Below are 14,801 nucleotides of genomic sequence, written 5' to 3' on the forward strand. Positions count from 1 at the left end.
CTGATGGGAAAGGAGATGCTGTTCCACAGTCTAGGAGCTGCAACCGCAAAGGCGCGGTCGCCCCTAAGCTTATGCCTAGACCGCGGGATATTCAGCAGCCCCAAGTCGGTCGATCTGTGGGACCTGGAGGTGGAGTGGTGGGTGAGAAGACTTTTAATGTAGGAGGGGGCAAGCCCATTGAGGACTTTGTAGACATAGAGGAGGGTCTTAAAATGTATACGGAACCGCACAGACTTTAAACAAATCCCAATGAGCTATTGCAGTTTATAAACTTCATGCTAAGAGAAAGTAAATACTCGCCCACCAAACACCCCTTCTCGTGGTAAACACTTCCCCAGCAAACACCCCTTCTCTTGGTCTCATCCACCTTTTCAAATTTTTCTGCTCAAGAACAGAGTTGTAATCTTGCATCTAAGATGAAATGTCACCTATACATGTTCTGCAGAGATGCGGTTTGACCCGCTGAATTAGTCCAGCACTTGGTGTCTTTTCTTAGACCATTTGCCAGGAATCGATGACTGGGGGAAGAGGGGGGGATGTCTTGTTTTGTGGATTCTCAGATGATGGTTAATGAAGCAAATATTGGAAGTGCAATCTCTTCCACAGATGGGGTAATCTATGAGGGCGGTGTGCTTCTGCTATTTACACAGTAAGGCTCTGTGTAACCTGCAGAAGCAAAGTGATTTACACAGAGCTTCCCTGTGCCCTGACGTTTGACCATGGAGTTCACAATAACATCCCAACTGCCCTTTCTTGACGTTGCCCAATCCTGAGCCGGAGGTTCTCAAGAATCAGTGAGGATATTGTTTTATTTTCAAGGAGAATTTGAGCACTTTGTTGAAGCTTTCTCTCTATCCACCTGGTAATCTGTTCTCGAGATGGACCTTAGAATAAATTGATTGCCATAAGAGTCCAGGAGCTAATTGAGGGTAACCAATGCATCAATGATCGGGAAGTTGACCTGGGAGAGACAATGATATTGGTTTGTTTGGTTTTGCAGAGATTCTGAGGTTTTTCTGGAGATGGTGTTGGTGTTATTTTTGCAAACCAATTGCTCACATTTAAAAAAAAAAAGAAGACTACGTTTATGATCAGCTATAAACAATAGATCTTGGAGAGAGATGGGAAAGACAAATATGCTGATAGTATTAAAAAATATCTAGTACTAGACCAAGTGCAGACCCGTTGGGTCTGTACCCCCAACGTGTGGTTGTGGGGGGGGGGGGGCGGCATGCAGCGTCACACACACTAACTATCCCCCCCCTCCGCACTCACGCTAATTACCGCCCTTGATATTATATTAATATTATTAATTTGCTCCTTTTACTCCATAACCACCCTATCTACTGACGCATAGCCCCCAACTTGCAGTCACATCTGGAGAGGGGGAGGAGAGAGTGAGGGGGAGAGAGAGGGGGTGCTGAGAGGGTGGGGAGCAGGGAGGGGGAGGGAAGGGGGAGGGTGGAGGGAAGAGGGTAGGGGGTGTGGAGGGGAGGGGGTTTAGGGGAGGGAGGGAGGGTGGGGGAGGGGATGGAGGGGAGCAGGGGAGAGAGAGAGGGGGTGCTGAATGGGAAGGGGGAGGTGGGGAGCAGGGAGGGTGAGGGAGGGTGGAGGGAAGGGGGTAGAGGTGTGTGGAGGGGAGGGGGTTTTAGGGGAGGGACGGTGGGGAGGGGATGGAGGGGAGGAGGGGGAGAAAAAGAGGGGAGAGAGAGAGGGGTGGGGGGGAGAGGAGAAGAGGGGGGGAAGAGAAGAGGGGGGAAGAGAAGAGGGGGGGGAGGGGAGTGAGAGAGGAGAGGGGAGCAGGGGGAGAGGGAGAGGAGGGGGAAGGAGGGAGAGAAGAGGGGAGAGAGATGAGGGGGGTAGAGGAGAGGGGGGAGAGGAGAGGGTGGGAGAGGAGAGGGTGGGAGAGGAGAGGAGGGGAGAGGAGAGGAGGGGAGAGGAGAGGGGGGAGGAGAGGGGGTGAGAGAGGGGGGAAGAGGAGAGAGGGGGGAAAGGAGAGAGGGGGGAAGAGGAGAGAGGGGGGAAAGGAGGGAAGAGGAGAGAGGGGGGAAAGGAGAGAGGGGGGAGAGGAGAGAGGGGGGAGAGAGGAGAGGGGGGGAGAGGAGAGTGGAGAGAAGAGTGCGGGGAGAGAGGTGAGGGGGGAAGAGAGGAGAGGGGGGAGAGGAGAGGGGAGAGGAGAGAGGGGGCGGAGAGAGGGGGGGAGAGGAGGGGAGAGAGAGAGAGAAAGGGAGAGAGACGGGGGGGAGAGAGAGAGAAAGAGAGAGGGATAGGGAGAGAGTGAGAGAGAATGCCTTTTTACTCAACCCAAACCCCCCAAACAACCATTAGCAGGCAGTGCTTTTTTCCTCAAACTAACCATAACCATATTTTAATTTTCAAACCAAATTAAGGGTACTTACTCACAGCTGTGTAGACATTTGTTCAGTCATTCAGAGCTCAGACCTCCATGTTGTAGAGGCTGATTGGGGCACACCACTTCCTGGTTTTATAGTCCCTCCCCCTCCCACCAGCAGGAGCAGCAGAGAGAATGGGGAATTTTGTAAAAGCATTAATATCTCTGTCATTTTTCATCGACGGGAAAGATCCTCGGCACACATGCGGCGGAGGGGGGCTCTGAGCGAGGTGGCCAAAAATGACGGCCGTAGGTGGCGGCGTTCTCTCGGAAATCGCAGCACAGAAGGCCAAAACCGGTCAAGAACAGACTTTTAGTAATATAGAAGATTATAACTGTTAGCTCATTACAAAGATGAAGTAAAGGTGCTGAGAAAGGCAAAGGGAAGTAAGCGCCTATGTGGTCTGAGTAGATTTATTTTGATCAAACTGGCTATTTATTTTAAGTGTCTGCAGTGTTTGTAGCATCACTCCAACTGAGGGGGAATATGATTTCTCAAAAACAATCCCTTAGGATGTTTTCTGTTTTGTTGTCCCGTTTGTCAAAAATCAAATGAATTCCCTCAAGTAACTTGAAACTACAGCAGGCCCCATTTAACTACGGTACATCACGTTTGACATCCTCACATCAAACACCATTTCATTTATAACAATTGTGAGAACTATCCTTAAACTGCCCTTAAATATTGTTTATTTTCATTGTTTCCTGATTTCATATTATTACTGCATTTTTTATGTATACAACACAATGAAAGCTTTCTGAAACAGGGTATGTTCATTATATCATCTGAAATTATATATGAAGTATTTCTATTAATCATTTTCAGAATTGTCCCTTCAAACAAAAGGGGATAATGAAAAAGTTAATTAGCATTAACTCCCTATTTAAAAACAATTTTTTTTAACGATTCTTGTATTTTTAAAATCTTCTGTAAAGTTAAAAAAATAAGTCTATGAAACGTTCAGCATAACAATACCTTGTTTTTATTTGTCCATAACATTTTTTATTTCTGACTGAATAACCAAAATGATATTTGCAAACAAACCCCGCCGCTCTTTTCCAGCTTTTTCGCCCTTTCTGCAATCATTCTGAAGAAAAGTCCTGACCCAAATGGTCACCTATTCATTTAATCCCACAAATGCTGCCTGACATGGAGTTAGTCCAAAACTTTGTGTTTTGCTCACGATTCCAGCTTCTGCATCTCACTGGCATATGCATTGTTGCTTTCAATGACCTACTTTACTCATGTGTGGGCCAGGAAATAAAAACAACTCTTCCTAAACTTTGTTGCAATTTGAAAACAAAGGATCTACAATAGTCTATACATGTGTCCTTGAGGTCATGATTGCAATAAGGTTTGAATTATTTGTGTGTGATAAAATAAGTGACTAGATTTCAGAGATTCCTACTTTTATAGCCTTCAACTTTGGAAATGTAATGACTAGGGATATTTTTTCCGTCAGAAGTCATATTTTAGTATTGATAATGTATTGATAGCAAATTAATAAAATAATAAATTGTATTTAATAGTTTATCATTTTTCTCCAGCGAATCCCCTAAAAATAGTATTGCTTACTGATTATTAACAATGAATGCTTACATTGCACAATGACTTAAGCTGTGAGGAGTGCATTTTGATTTGTCCACCAGGTAAGTGACCTACTATGGAAGTTAATAGTGTATGACATTCGGTTCACCTGGGAACGGTCAAGTCAACTGCTGCTCAATAATGAGAAACTGGTCTGCGCCATTTGTTTCAAGGTAGGAGGGAGAATATTGAAGCACTACAAGTGCTTACGGCTGTTTATTCCTTATATTATTACCACATGAAAAGGAAATAATCCCTTTACATTTCAAATCTCAAATCATTATATTAATTTCTGTTGAATTTTAAAATTGGGTGAAATGAGACCAAATTTTGACAGATGCTTTTTTGGGAAATGTAACTTCTTTGGAATATAATGTTGTAGTATTTATGTCTTATCATTTTCTTCTTGATGGAAACATTGCCTTTGCTTTTAAATTTCTCTGCTCGAATTAAGTGCCCATCAATATTAAAATATCAGACTTACAAATTGTACCAAATCATTTGTGGAAACAATATATTAAAAATGTAATGTTTATATATTTCTTATAAGAAAATAAATATACAAATAATTTGAAACAAGTTGCTGAAGATATACCATTGACTTCTATGTTAAATGTAGAATAATATAAGGAAGATTTGTTATTTTTGGATTCAGTGGACACTACAGGTTAAATCATCAGCGCAAAAGCAAGCAAAAGCTCCTCCATCATTTTTTGCTGGTCTTGCGTTCCCATTAGATGAAACAAAAGGATCTTCTGTCTCTACCCAGGTTGAATCGTATTATTTGCAAAATTCGGAACCATTTCCAGGTAATAACAATATTCCATTTTAAGCATTTCTTCATTTTTCTTCATTCATTGATAAATTAGAAATCATCAGGAATTAAAATATTAGAATTAATAATACTTTTAGTGACAGAAGGAAAGTTTACTTGAATTGTAATGATCATTGGCTGGCATAGTTTATTTAGATCTTTTGAGGATTCTATTTCCATTTCCAACTGAAAATTAACCTGCCTTTCAGACCTTTTATAAAAAGGATTAATTAAAATGTGTCATCGCTTAGGAATTTATACATGGTATGAAAGACAAAGATAAAAGAACACCCAAAGTAGGGTCAATTCTTTATTAGAATTATTAGGAGAAAGAGGATACAATTTGGTTTTATGGTGCAGAGCGGGTGGGGAACGTAAGGAGTATCTTGGTTACAGTGAGGCCAGGCTTGTCTTGGGAATGTAAACATCCCATTGATGAGTTTGGTTCTAAACTCGCTAGCTGTTGGGAACATCCTCCCTAGCCTGAATAGTCCAGATGAAAGGATTAAATTAGATGGAGAAAAGATGTTGAATATGAAACATTAACTCCGTTTTTCTCTCTACAAATGTAATCTGACTTGCTGAGTGTATCCAACATTTCCTCTTTTTAATTCTGATTTTCCATTTCCACAATATTTTACTTATACCCTTTTGTTCCCATTTAGAAAGCTTGTTTCACATTTAAAGATCCCTAATACAGGTAGAAATGTTAATTTAACAAACATTATCTGCATTGCATTAGTTGCATAGTATGCTGAAACATCAACGCACTGAACAATTTTTAGAACATTGGCAATTAACATACATTTTTCAGTGTTCTCCTTGTGAACTTATTGTCCATTGTATGTGAAATTCAGTGATAAACACTTTTAAATGTCATCCATGCCATCATTCAAATAGTATCGAGCTGCCAACAAGAACATTGCCCCGCACATTAGCTTGAGAAAATATTTTTAAAAGGTTATTGGTCAAAAAAGTGCATGCAGATACAAAATACCTTTATATTGATAATAGTGCTGTTTATCTTCAATCCAAATGTGTTTTATTTTAATGCTTGAAATTACATAGATTTGCAAATACTTGTTGAGACTGTTTTGATTAGATTAATCTGGGTCCCCGTATAATTTATTAATGAATAAAAGTTCAGCCTAGCAGCTTCCACAAATAAGTATCTCTTTAACTGCAGTATTTTTCAGATACTTCAGCATAACAGATATGAGCACTCGCTCAAAAAAGATGAATAATTCTTTGTGCTACTGATCTCCACTAATGTACCATAGAGGAAAATAAATATGAGTACGGTGTTGTAAAGTGTAAAAATGTTTGTTTTGAATGGATTTTTTGTTATTCATTAATGAGATGAGTTTGTCACTGGCAATACCAGCATTTATGTTCCATCCACAAATGACCCTAGAATGAGAAGACAGTTGAGAATCAATCATACTATTTGATTGGGAGGTATACAGTATATGAGCCAGACTGTGCAGGGACTGCAGATTACATTCCCTGAAGTACATTAGTGAACGACACAACAATTTTAATTTGTTTTTATTCTTACTGCCGAAGAGAATTGAACTTTATGTTAATTATTGCAGTGTGGCTGTTGATGGGGCTATAGAGAATGTGTCAACTTATATACACGTATCAGTTTAGTTCTCAAAGGCACATTCCACTCCGACTAGTTTGACTGTCCACCTGATCACATTTTATCTCTGTATGTCTTGTTGTCACCCTCTCCAAGCTAACAATGATTTATTCTACATTTACCTTGATCTTTGTCCCCTTTGATCAGCTTATCCTTATCCTGAGAGTCAGGTGTCTCCTTCTACCCTGACTCCCAGCCTGAAGAAGGGTCTCGATCTGAAATGTCACCCACGCCCATCTAACCAGAGTTGCTGCCTGTCCCACTGAGTTACTCCAGCATTTTGTGTCTATCTTCAGTGTAAACCAGCATCTGCAGGTCTTTCCTACACACTTCCACTCTGATCCATCGGTCCTCACTTTTGAACCTCAACTAAGCTCAAAAAACAGTGTTTTATCTTTTGACCAAGTCCCTTATAAACTTCCAAGTTCAACAATGTTTTTAACAATTTCAGATAATGAATTTTTCCATCAATTTCAGTTTTCATTTAACACTACTTTCCTTTTGTAGTTTCAGGTAATGATGCTACTTCTCCCATTTACTCTTTCTCCAGACCAATCTTTTGCTTTTCTTTAACATGTCCCATTGCACTACTCATTTAATCTCTCCTGCTTTTCATCTTATCTCAGATCTTTCTTTTTATTCTCACCTCCTCTACCCAACTTCTGCTTTTCTCGGATCTGTTTAACTTTGAGCCTTACTGTACGGAAACAGGCCCTTCAGCCCAACTCATACATGCCGGCCAAGATACCCCATTATACTAGTCCCATTTGCCAATGTTTGGTCCAGATCCCTCTAAACATTTCCTAGCCATATACCTATCCGAATATCTTTTAAATACTATTATACTTACCTCAACTGCCTCCTCCGGCACTTGTTTCCGATCTTGACCTGAAATATTAATTATGTTTCTTTCTCTATTGATAGTGCACAACCAGCTGTGCATTTATACAATTTTCTATTGTTGTTTTGCACGATCCTTTTGAGGCAGTGATTTCTGCCATCTAACAAAAATGTCTATGAATTTCCTTTCTCTTAAAAAAGTATGAATTATTGTTTTATATCAATTTACATTAATTGTATAATTAAATTAACAATTCATGTGTCTAAGGTCATGAGCTAGCTAAAGCCTTTAACAAGAAAATTCCTAAAGAGGGCTGGAATAACTATCCTTCTGCCGTTGAATGCATTCTGGATCTCATTAATACCCACTTGCAGGTACTTCTTTATTCAACACAGTGATGTATTTTCATATGGTGATGAATGCAATGTGAGATATAATGCTGCATTGAATGGATACATAACTACAATGCTAAATGAATGAGATTGTTTGAACATGCTGTCCAATTTGATTAAAAAAAAGGAAGTTGAACCCAACTGGATGTTAAACAGTCATCGGAATTCTCTTTCAATAGTTCTTGGTAGTACTAGTTGATCCAAAACGTTTTAACTGATCCACAAGTTAACTTTTATGTAGTTGGTTGTCTTGTTGCTTTTTTTTAGTGTAGCTGTAAGGTAATCGAGTTTCACAGCACCTTAATTGGTACAGGTGACAATAAACAGACCTTTGAACCTGTGAACAAAGGCACCTAATGGCATAGAGTTATTATTCATCAATTTAAGCTCCATTGTAAAACAGCGGAAAGCAACATTGATTTTTATTTTTCTGGAACCAAGGACCGTCCCAATTTGTTGTGCTCAGCTCGTCATCCATGATGATACTCATTTGTGCAATAGGTTAATTGCCACCACAAGACTCTGGTTGCATTTTCTTTCTGTAATTAATTCAGTGACTTGTAGCAGCCACTTGAACAATATCTGCACAAAGAATATTGATATCCACTCTTCTATCCATAATGTAGATAGCAGCCAAAGGCCGTAAACTGTGTGTAAAAGATATAGGTGACTTGGCAGATAGTCATGTCTGGTGCTATTTGGTGAATTCCTTCATGCCTGGCACGTTCATCGTGGAAGTACTTCCGTACGATAGGTATGACTCTTTTTAACCATAATTTACAGCTTGGTTATTACTTCTTTGTGTCCATAATTTAATGCCACAGATTTGATTAATTTTGTAGGTGGACAACGAATCTAGCTTTAAAAACAATGGAAGCAATTATTTGCATATCAACTTCATTAACTTCACAAGATCTTCTTGAGGTAATAATATAAAAATTGTAATAGGATTTTATTTTGGTTTTATCATAATTGATGCATTTTCTAATTAACTTTTCATCATCTTTCTTTTTAAAGGCAGATCCGAAGGCTCTCTGTGCCTATTTATGTGTTATCTTTATGTGTGGTTACAAGTTCAGGCAATCCATAGCAGTTGTAAAATACATTGTGAGTGGAATTATTCAAATTATTGCACAGTGTGTCTAATTGAAGAGCTATTTAGAATGTTTTTCTTTTTCTTTCTAATTATTTTATTCCCAGTCTCCTTATTCTGAGTCTCATCATCTACTCATAACAAAAGCATTCCAAGCCCTGAAGACCTGTTGTATGCAGACTATCTCTTCTAAATTTCTCTAAACCCACCATTTATAATGTTCAACCTGACCTTTGTAAACATTGGAAGCCTTCTTTACCAATCTGTCCAACCAATACTTTAAAAAAAGTTTTGTTGAGTCATTCTTAGCTTTGTTTCATTTTGAGCTTTTCCTCATAATAGTTAACTCCCAATTATAGTATTTAAATCCATTTTCACTGTATCCCTTGCACGGGCCTAATCCTTAAAATATTAAGGTACAATTACTTGCATCTTGATAGTTGCATAAATGCAAAGTTTTATTCTTAATTTATATTCAATGTATTTATAGGATCCTATTGAAATATTTATGATTATTTCAGTATGTAGTGCTCATCTAAATATCACTGCACCCACGTCCTAAATTAATTTTCTGCTTAGTACAAAGCTCAAGTAATTTGAAGAAATGAGCTAAGCAAATTCACACGGAGTGACCTGTTAAGATATCCTGGGAGACGAGGGAAGTGTGGGGAGGCAAGAACAAGGAAGTTTTCTTCAAAACCTGCACTGGTCCTTCGAACTTTTAAGGATTCAGCAGGAGCAATTAAGACGTGGCCATTTACCAGAAGCCTCTTTAAGCATTACCAGTTTGGTTGCCCTGAGTCATTGGTACTCATAGGACAGTGGCTCCTATAACTGCTGACGGAACCTGATTAGCATTATAACACAGTGCTGATTGTGGTTCCTTCACTTAAAGGCACATACATCAAATATGTTTTCTCATTTTAAGCCACCTTCGTAATTTTTTTCTAATTTTTGGTTGATCATTTATTTTAAAAACAAAATAGATGATATGAACTGCTCCAATAATTAGCAATGTTACAAAATTTTGAGATTTTTAAAATCAAGTCTGCAATTTATCCCATCAGATAAAGCATAAAAATAAGTTTAATTTGACACCTAATTCACTTTCATATCTCAAGTATTTAAAAAGTTATGGCCATTTTCATACTGGGAAATGAGCATCTTGTTCCCTATTGATTTTCTATGGACATAACAAAAAAGCTGTGATCGTGAACAGTCAAAAGCCCATAACTTTCTTAAAAATTAAGAGAACTGAATGAAATTTTCAGTTATCATAGATTGAAGCATTCTGAAACAAATATAAAATTATCTTACTTGGATGACCTGAAATTAAAGCATATAATTAGTTAGTTACCTAATTGTAGCTAATTTCAGACTTCAATTACTAGATCTAAACATCTATCCATTTCTTAATAAATGATTAACATTTTTAAATAGCCTAAATGTCCAAATAATATTCACAAATAATTCACAATAAAACATGATTTTTAAATCTCATTTACATTAATTTATGGACCAAATGGAAGGAATTTAGTGTTCAATTGCTGTAAATTAAAGTCCATTTAAATCAGCTTTCCAGTGGGTTCCTGTGAACGCGCTGGTTTAGAACGTTCACATTGCGGTAGATTTGTGCCCCAAATGCCCAGAAAAATACTGCGGGATATAATGGGCCCAAAATGAGCTACTCGCAATATTAAACTTTGTATATAGGGATCTTTAGAAGCCCTTTTTAATGTAAAAATATACAGCCTACCTTCAGATATTTGCTTTATGAGACCCTGCGGTTGCTGGTGTTCGCGGGTTTAGAGGTTGATTTTTAAACTACTATAACTATTATACGTGGCCTTTAAAACTAATAATAGCTTTTGCGACGGGGTCTTCCAGCGATTTTTCGTTAATAATTAACTAGGCTGAACATCTTCGATTTGAACAGCCTAGAGAAAATCGCGTTTTAAACCCGCCCCCCTCTAAACGGCGCCAAAATCGCGCACACCCGCAGCGACAGATTTTCAGCGACGCTTCAGGTAGGCTTTGCGACATACCTACAATAATGACTATTTGGGGAAACTTACCTGAATCTCCTGTAATTGCTTCCTGATTAATTTTACTGAATGTATGTCTCGTTGTCACCTTCCTCTCAGCCAACGATGAACCATTCTACATTTCCTTGAGCATCGTCTGCTTTGATCTGTCGTTTTCACACCTTACCCTTCCATATCTCTAGTCTCCCCTGACTCTTGGTCTGAAGAAGGGTCTCGACCCGAAACGTCACCCATTTCTTCTCTCCAGAGATGCTGCCTGTCCCGCTGAGTTACTCCAGCATTTTTGAGGCATTTGAGTGTTTGACGGCACTGGGCCTCTACTCACTGGAGTTTAGAAGGATGAGGGGGTACCTCATTGAAACTTACCATATATTGAAATACCTGGATAGAGTGGATGTGGAGAGGATGTTTCCACTAGTGGGAGAGTTCATAGCCTCAGAATTAAAGGACGTTCCTTTAAGGGAGAGGGAGAAATTATTTAAGAAAGAACTGTAGATGCTGGAAAATTCGACGGTAGACAAAAAAGCTGGAGAAATTCAGCAGGTGAGGCAGCATCTATGGAGCGAAGGAATAGGCGACGTTTCGGGTCGAGACCCTTCTTCAGACTGAATTCTTGTTCATTTTTGACAAGTACCATGAATAATTTTTAGCATTAGGCTGGGCTGCGAACACTGACAGATGCATAAGTTTCCCAATGCACAGAGGCGTATGCTTACTTGCTAGGTGGAAACTTTTAACTTCCTTTTTACAGAGGTAAATGTTCTTTTAATTAAGTTAATAGGATAATGATAAACTTGGGTGTGAACACCAGGTGGTGTAGGAACAAAATGTTTCTGGTAGATGCTGGTTTACAAAGAAAGATAAAAACTGCTGGAGTAACTTGGTGGTTCAGGCAGCATCTTTGGAAAACTTGGATAGGTGACATTTTGGGTAGGGACCCTTCTTCAGACAGATTGTGTGGGAGGGGGACAGAAAGCCAGAAGAGAGGAGGGGCAGGATGCAGTAGCTAACCTCATCTACTGTTTCTGGTCTTGCCGATGTGGCCTCCTAAACATTAGCAATTCCAATAGTAGACTTGGCGAGCACTTCACTGAACACATGTGCTCAGTCCTCCAAGGCCTGCTGGATTTCCATTTTAATTCCCATTCCCATTCCCACACTGACCTTTCAGTCCTAAACCTTCTCCATTGCCAGAGTGAGGCCACACACAAACTAGTGCAACACCAACTTGTATTCTGCTTAGGTAGCTCACAGCCCAACAGTATAATCACTGAATTCTTCAAATTTAGGTAAGCACAAATCCCCACCTTCTTCCCTCAATCCCCCCCTTTATCCCCCTCCCCCCCCCTCCCCCTCCCCCTCCCCTCCCGTCCAGTACCCCACCTGGGCTCTCATCTATTTCTTCCCTCCCTTTCCCTTCCACCTACATTCCTTCCTCCAGCTTCATCATTCGCAACTCTTTAATACTTTTGTCTTCCACCTTCTGTCTTTTCATCTCTGACCTTTGTCCAACCTTCAGCCTATTAACCCCTCCCCCCTCCCCTCAGCTGTATCCACCTACTACCTGTCAGGCATTGTCCTGCCCCTCCAGTCTTCTAGCTTTCTCCCACTCCCCCCTCCCTCACCACATTGAAAAGCAGTCTGAAGAAGTGTTGCAACCTGAAATATGACCTATCCATGTTCTCTGAAGATGTTGCCAGACCTGACGAGTTGCACCAGCACTTTGTAACTTTCTTTTTCTTCTGGAATAGAGTGCGCTGTCATTGAACTGTCTGTGGAATCGTGTATCTTTTTTCATTTTTGTTAGAAAGAGTTACAACTTTTAAAGAGCAAGTTAGATGCGCAACTGCAAACCTCCCCCCTGGAAGAACTGGAGCCACATCAATCTGCCCAAAAGAGTGACTTGGAAAAGAAGCTAGAAGTGTTCAAGAATGGTAATTAAATTCATCATTTGTATTACAAGACAAACTGTATGCTGTTTGTATTGTGTATTGACATGTGTTGAGTGCTTTCTGCTATTTCCACAGATACTTTTACATCTCTCTCATGCGTCCCAAGAGCTTTATTGCCAATGAAGTACTTTTGAATTATAGCCATTGTTATGATAAAAAATACATGGCAGTCAATTTGTGCGTAGTTAGCTCTATGACAGCATAATGGCGAGCTCATCCGCTTTAATGCTATTGAGAGCAACTGGTATGGAATAACTTAACGGCTCTGCTACAAAATAGTGCCAAGGGATACTTGACGTATTTCTGTTCATTATTTGAATGATACTCTTAAATATTGTGCAGGATTATTTAAACTGTTTTGTACCAAACCGCACCAGCCCACTGTATGGAATTTACGATCTGTAAAATGGATCAAAACTTGTCTTTTATATGATGCATATTTTCACAAACACTTTCCTCAGCCACTTTTTCATGCAATGCCTTTCATCATAGCTAATTTTGAGTGCTAAGTTTTCACCGGGAATCTCCAGGATAACTTTGATGTTTGATCTGCAGGCACATCAGAGAAAGACTATAAACAGCTACAGGCTGCTTCTTCAATCATTCTGCAAGTCTGTAGTCAAAGCTATTGTGGCTGATGGGAAAATAACCATAGGGATTCAACCCTGCTTTCTGTGAGCTTGGGCTTAGTGCCTCCAGATGGTTGGCCTCGGGTCTGTGGCTTCAGTGCACCTTCAATGCTGTACTGCACAAACATAATCCCCTTTATCCTGGGAAAATGATGTCTGTTCACGTTTTACTTCACTCCAATCAGCCCACATTAATTCTCTCCGGCCAGATCTTGGTGTAAGTCCTACTTTCAAATTTGACCCGTTGCCTGCTATATCCCAGGACTTTTCATCAATCCCAAATATCATTTTCTGCATCCTCACCAATAATTCCAGAGCCAATAATTGTTTTTCTTCCTACAGCCATCCAACCCACTTTTAAAAATAGCTTGGATGCACTCACCCACTTCACTAATAACCAGTAAATAGCCCAGGAATGCTGATCCCCAAACTTGAACATTTTCTCAGACCCACAGCAAAATGATTCTCATGCTCACAATTCCACCCCCCACCTTGTGTCATGCATTTAACAATACAAATAGCAACTGCCTGTTATATAACTTTAACACAGCACACAACCTTTCAAGGTGCTTCTCCACAATTTCACCTCCAGAAGTGACTCTCCATCATATTACAGTTTTCTAATTGCTATCCTTCTGTAATTTAGCACCAGCCTCCATTTGCAACCACAAGCCAGCACTTTGTTCCACACTTAACTCCCACTGCAGCCCGATTCTGTTTGCATTCCTCAGATTCAAGCACATCCTTTATTTTATAGTGAAACCTAGAGAAATAAAAGCAGTAATGTCAGCCTTCCATGCCTGCTCCACTGTTTTATATGACCATGACTAATCCTCTGTCTGAACAGCATATTCTTTATTTTGCCACAGATCCCATTATGATGTACTAGTTTATTGTTACATGTCCCGAGGTACAGTGAAAAGCTTTAGTTGCATGCTAACCAGTCAGCAGAAAGACAAAATGTGTAAGAAGGAACTGCAGGGGCTGGTTTAAACCAAAGATAGACACAAAAAGCTGGACAGGCAGCATCTCTGGAGAGATGGAATGGGGACATTTTAGGTCGAGACCCTTCTTCAAGGTCTCCAGGCTTTTGTGTCTATCAGAAAGACAAAGCCTGATTCCAATTGAGCCATTTCCAGTGTATAGATACATGATAAGGGAATAACGTTTAGAGCAAGATAAAGCCAGCAAATTAGGAATCGATCTCTAAAATGTTGAAGACATTTATTTTTATTTCTGTCCTGAATGTTTACCACATGCAGAGAGACTGTGACCCCTGGTTCCAGACGCCTCAGCCGGGGGAAACATCCTCATTCCCCCTGTCAGAATTTTATACATTTCAGTGGAACCACCTCTCAATTTTCAAAACTCCAGTGACTGCAGACCCAGTCAAACTATTCTCTTCTCATT

At 39.9% G+C, this 14,801-nt stretch overlaps 1 protein-coding gene across 1 annotated transcript in view; it reads left to right on the forward strand.

The window, feature by feature from the left end:
- LOC116984113 overlaps positions 1 to 14,801 on the forward strand; it is a 98,382-nt gene that overhangs the window by 11,788 nt on the left and 71,793 nt on the right. The window contains exons 4-10 of the mRNA XM_033038205.1: positions 4,043 to 4,153; positions 4,636 to 4,789; positions 7,548 to 7,654; positions 8,299 to 8,426; positions 8,515 to 8,596; positions 8,690 to 8,779; positions 12,618 to 12,744. Of these exons, the coding sequence (XP_032894096.1) occupies positions 4,043 to 4,153; positions 4,636 to 4,789; positions 7,548 to 7,654; positions 8,299 to 8,426; positions 8,515 to 8,596; positions 8,690 to 8,779; positions 12,618 to 12,744 (799 nt within the window). The remainder of the gene's footprint in view (positions 1 to 4,042; positions 4,154 to 4,635; positions 4,790 to 7,547; positions 7,655 to 8,298; positions 8,427 to 8,514; positions 8,597 to 8,689; positions 8,780 to 12,617; positions 12,745 to 14,801) is intronic.

Source organism: Amblyraja radiata, chromosome 19, assembly GCF_010909765.2.
Source record: "Amblyraja radiata isolate CabotCenter1 chromosome 19, sAmbRad1.1.pri, whole genome shotgun sequence".
Classification (NCBI taxonomy): domain Eukaryota; kingdom Metazoa; phylum Chordata; class Chondrichthyes; order Rajiformes; family Rajidae; genus Amblyraja; species Amblyraja radiata.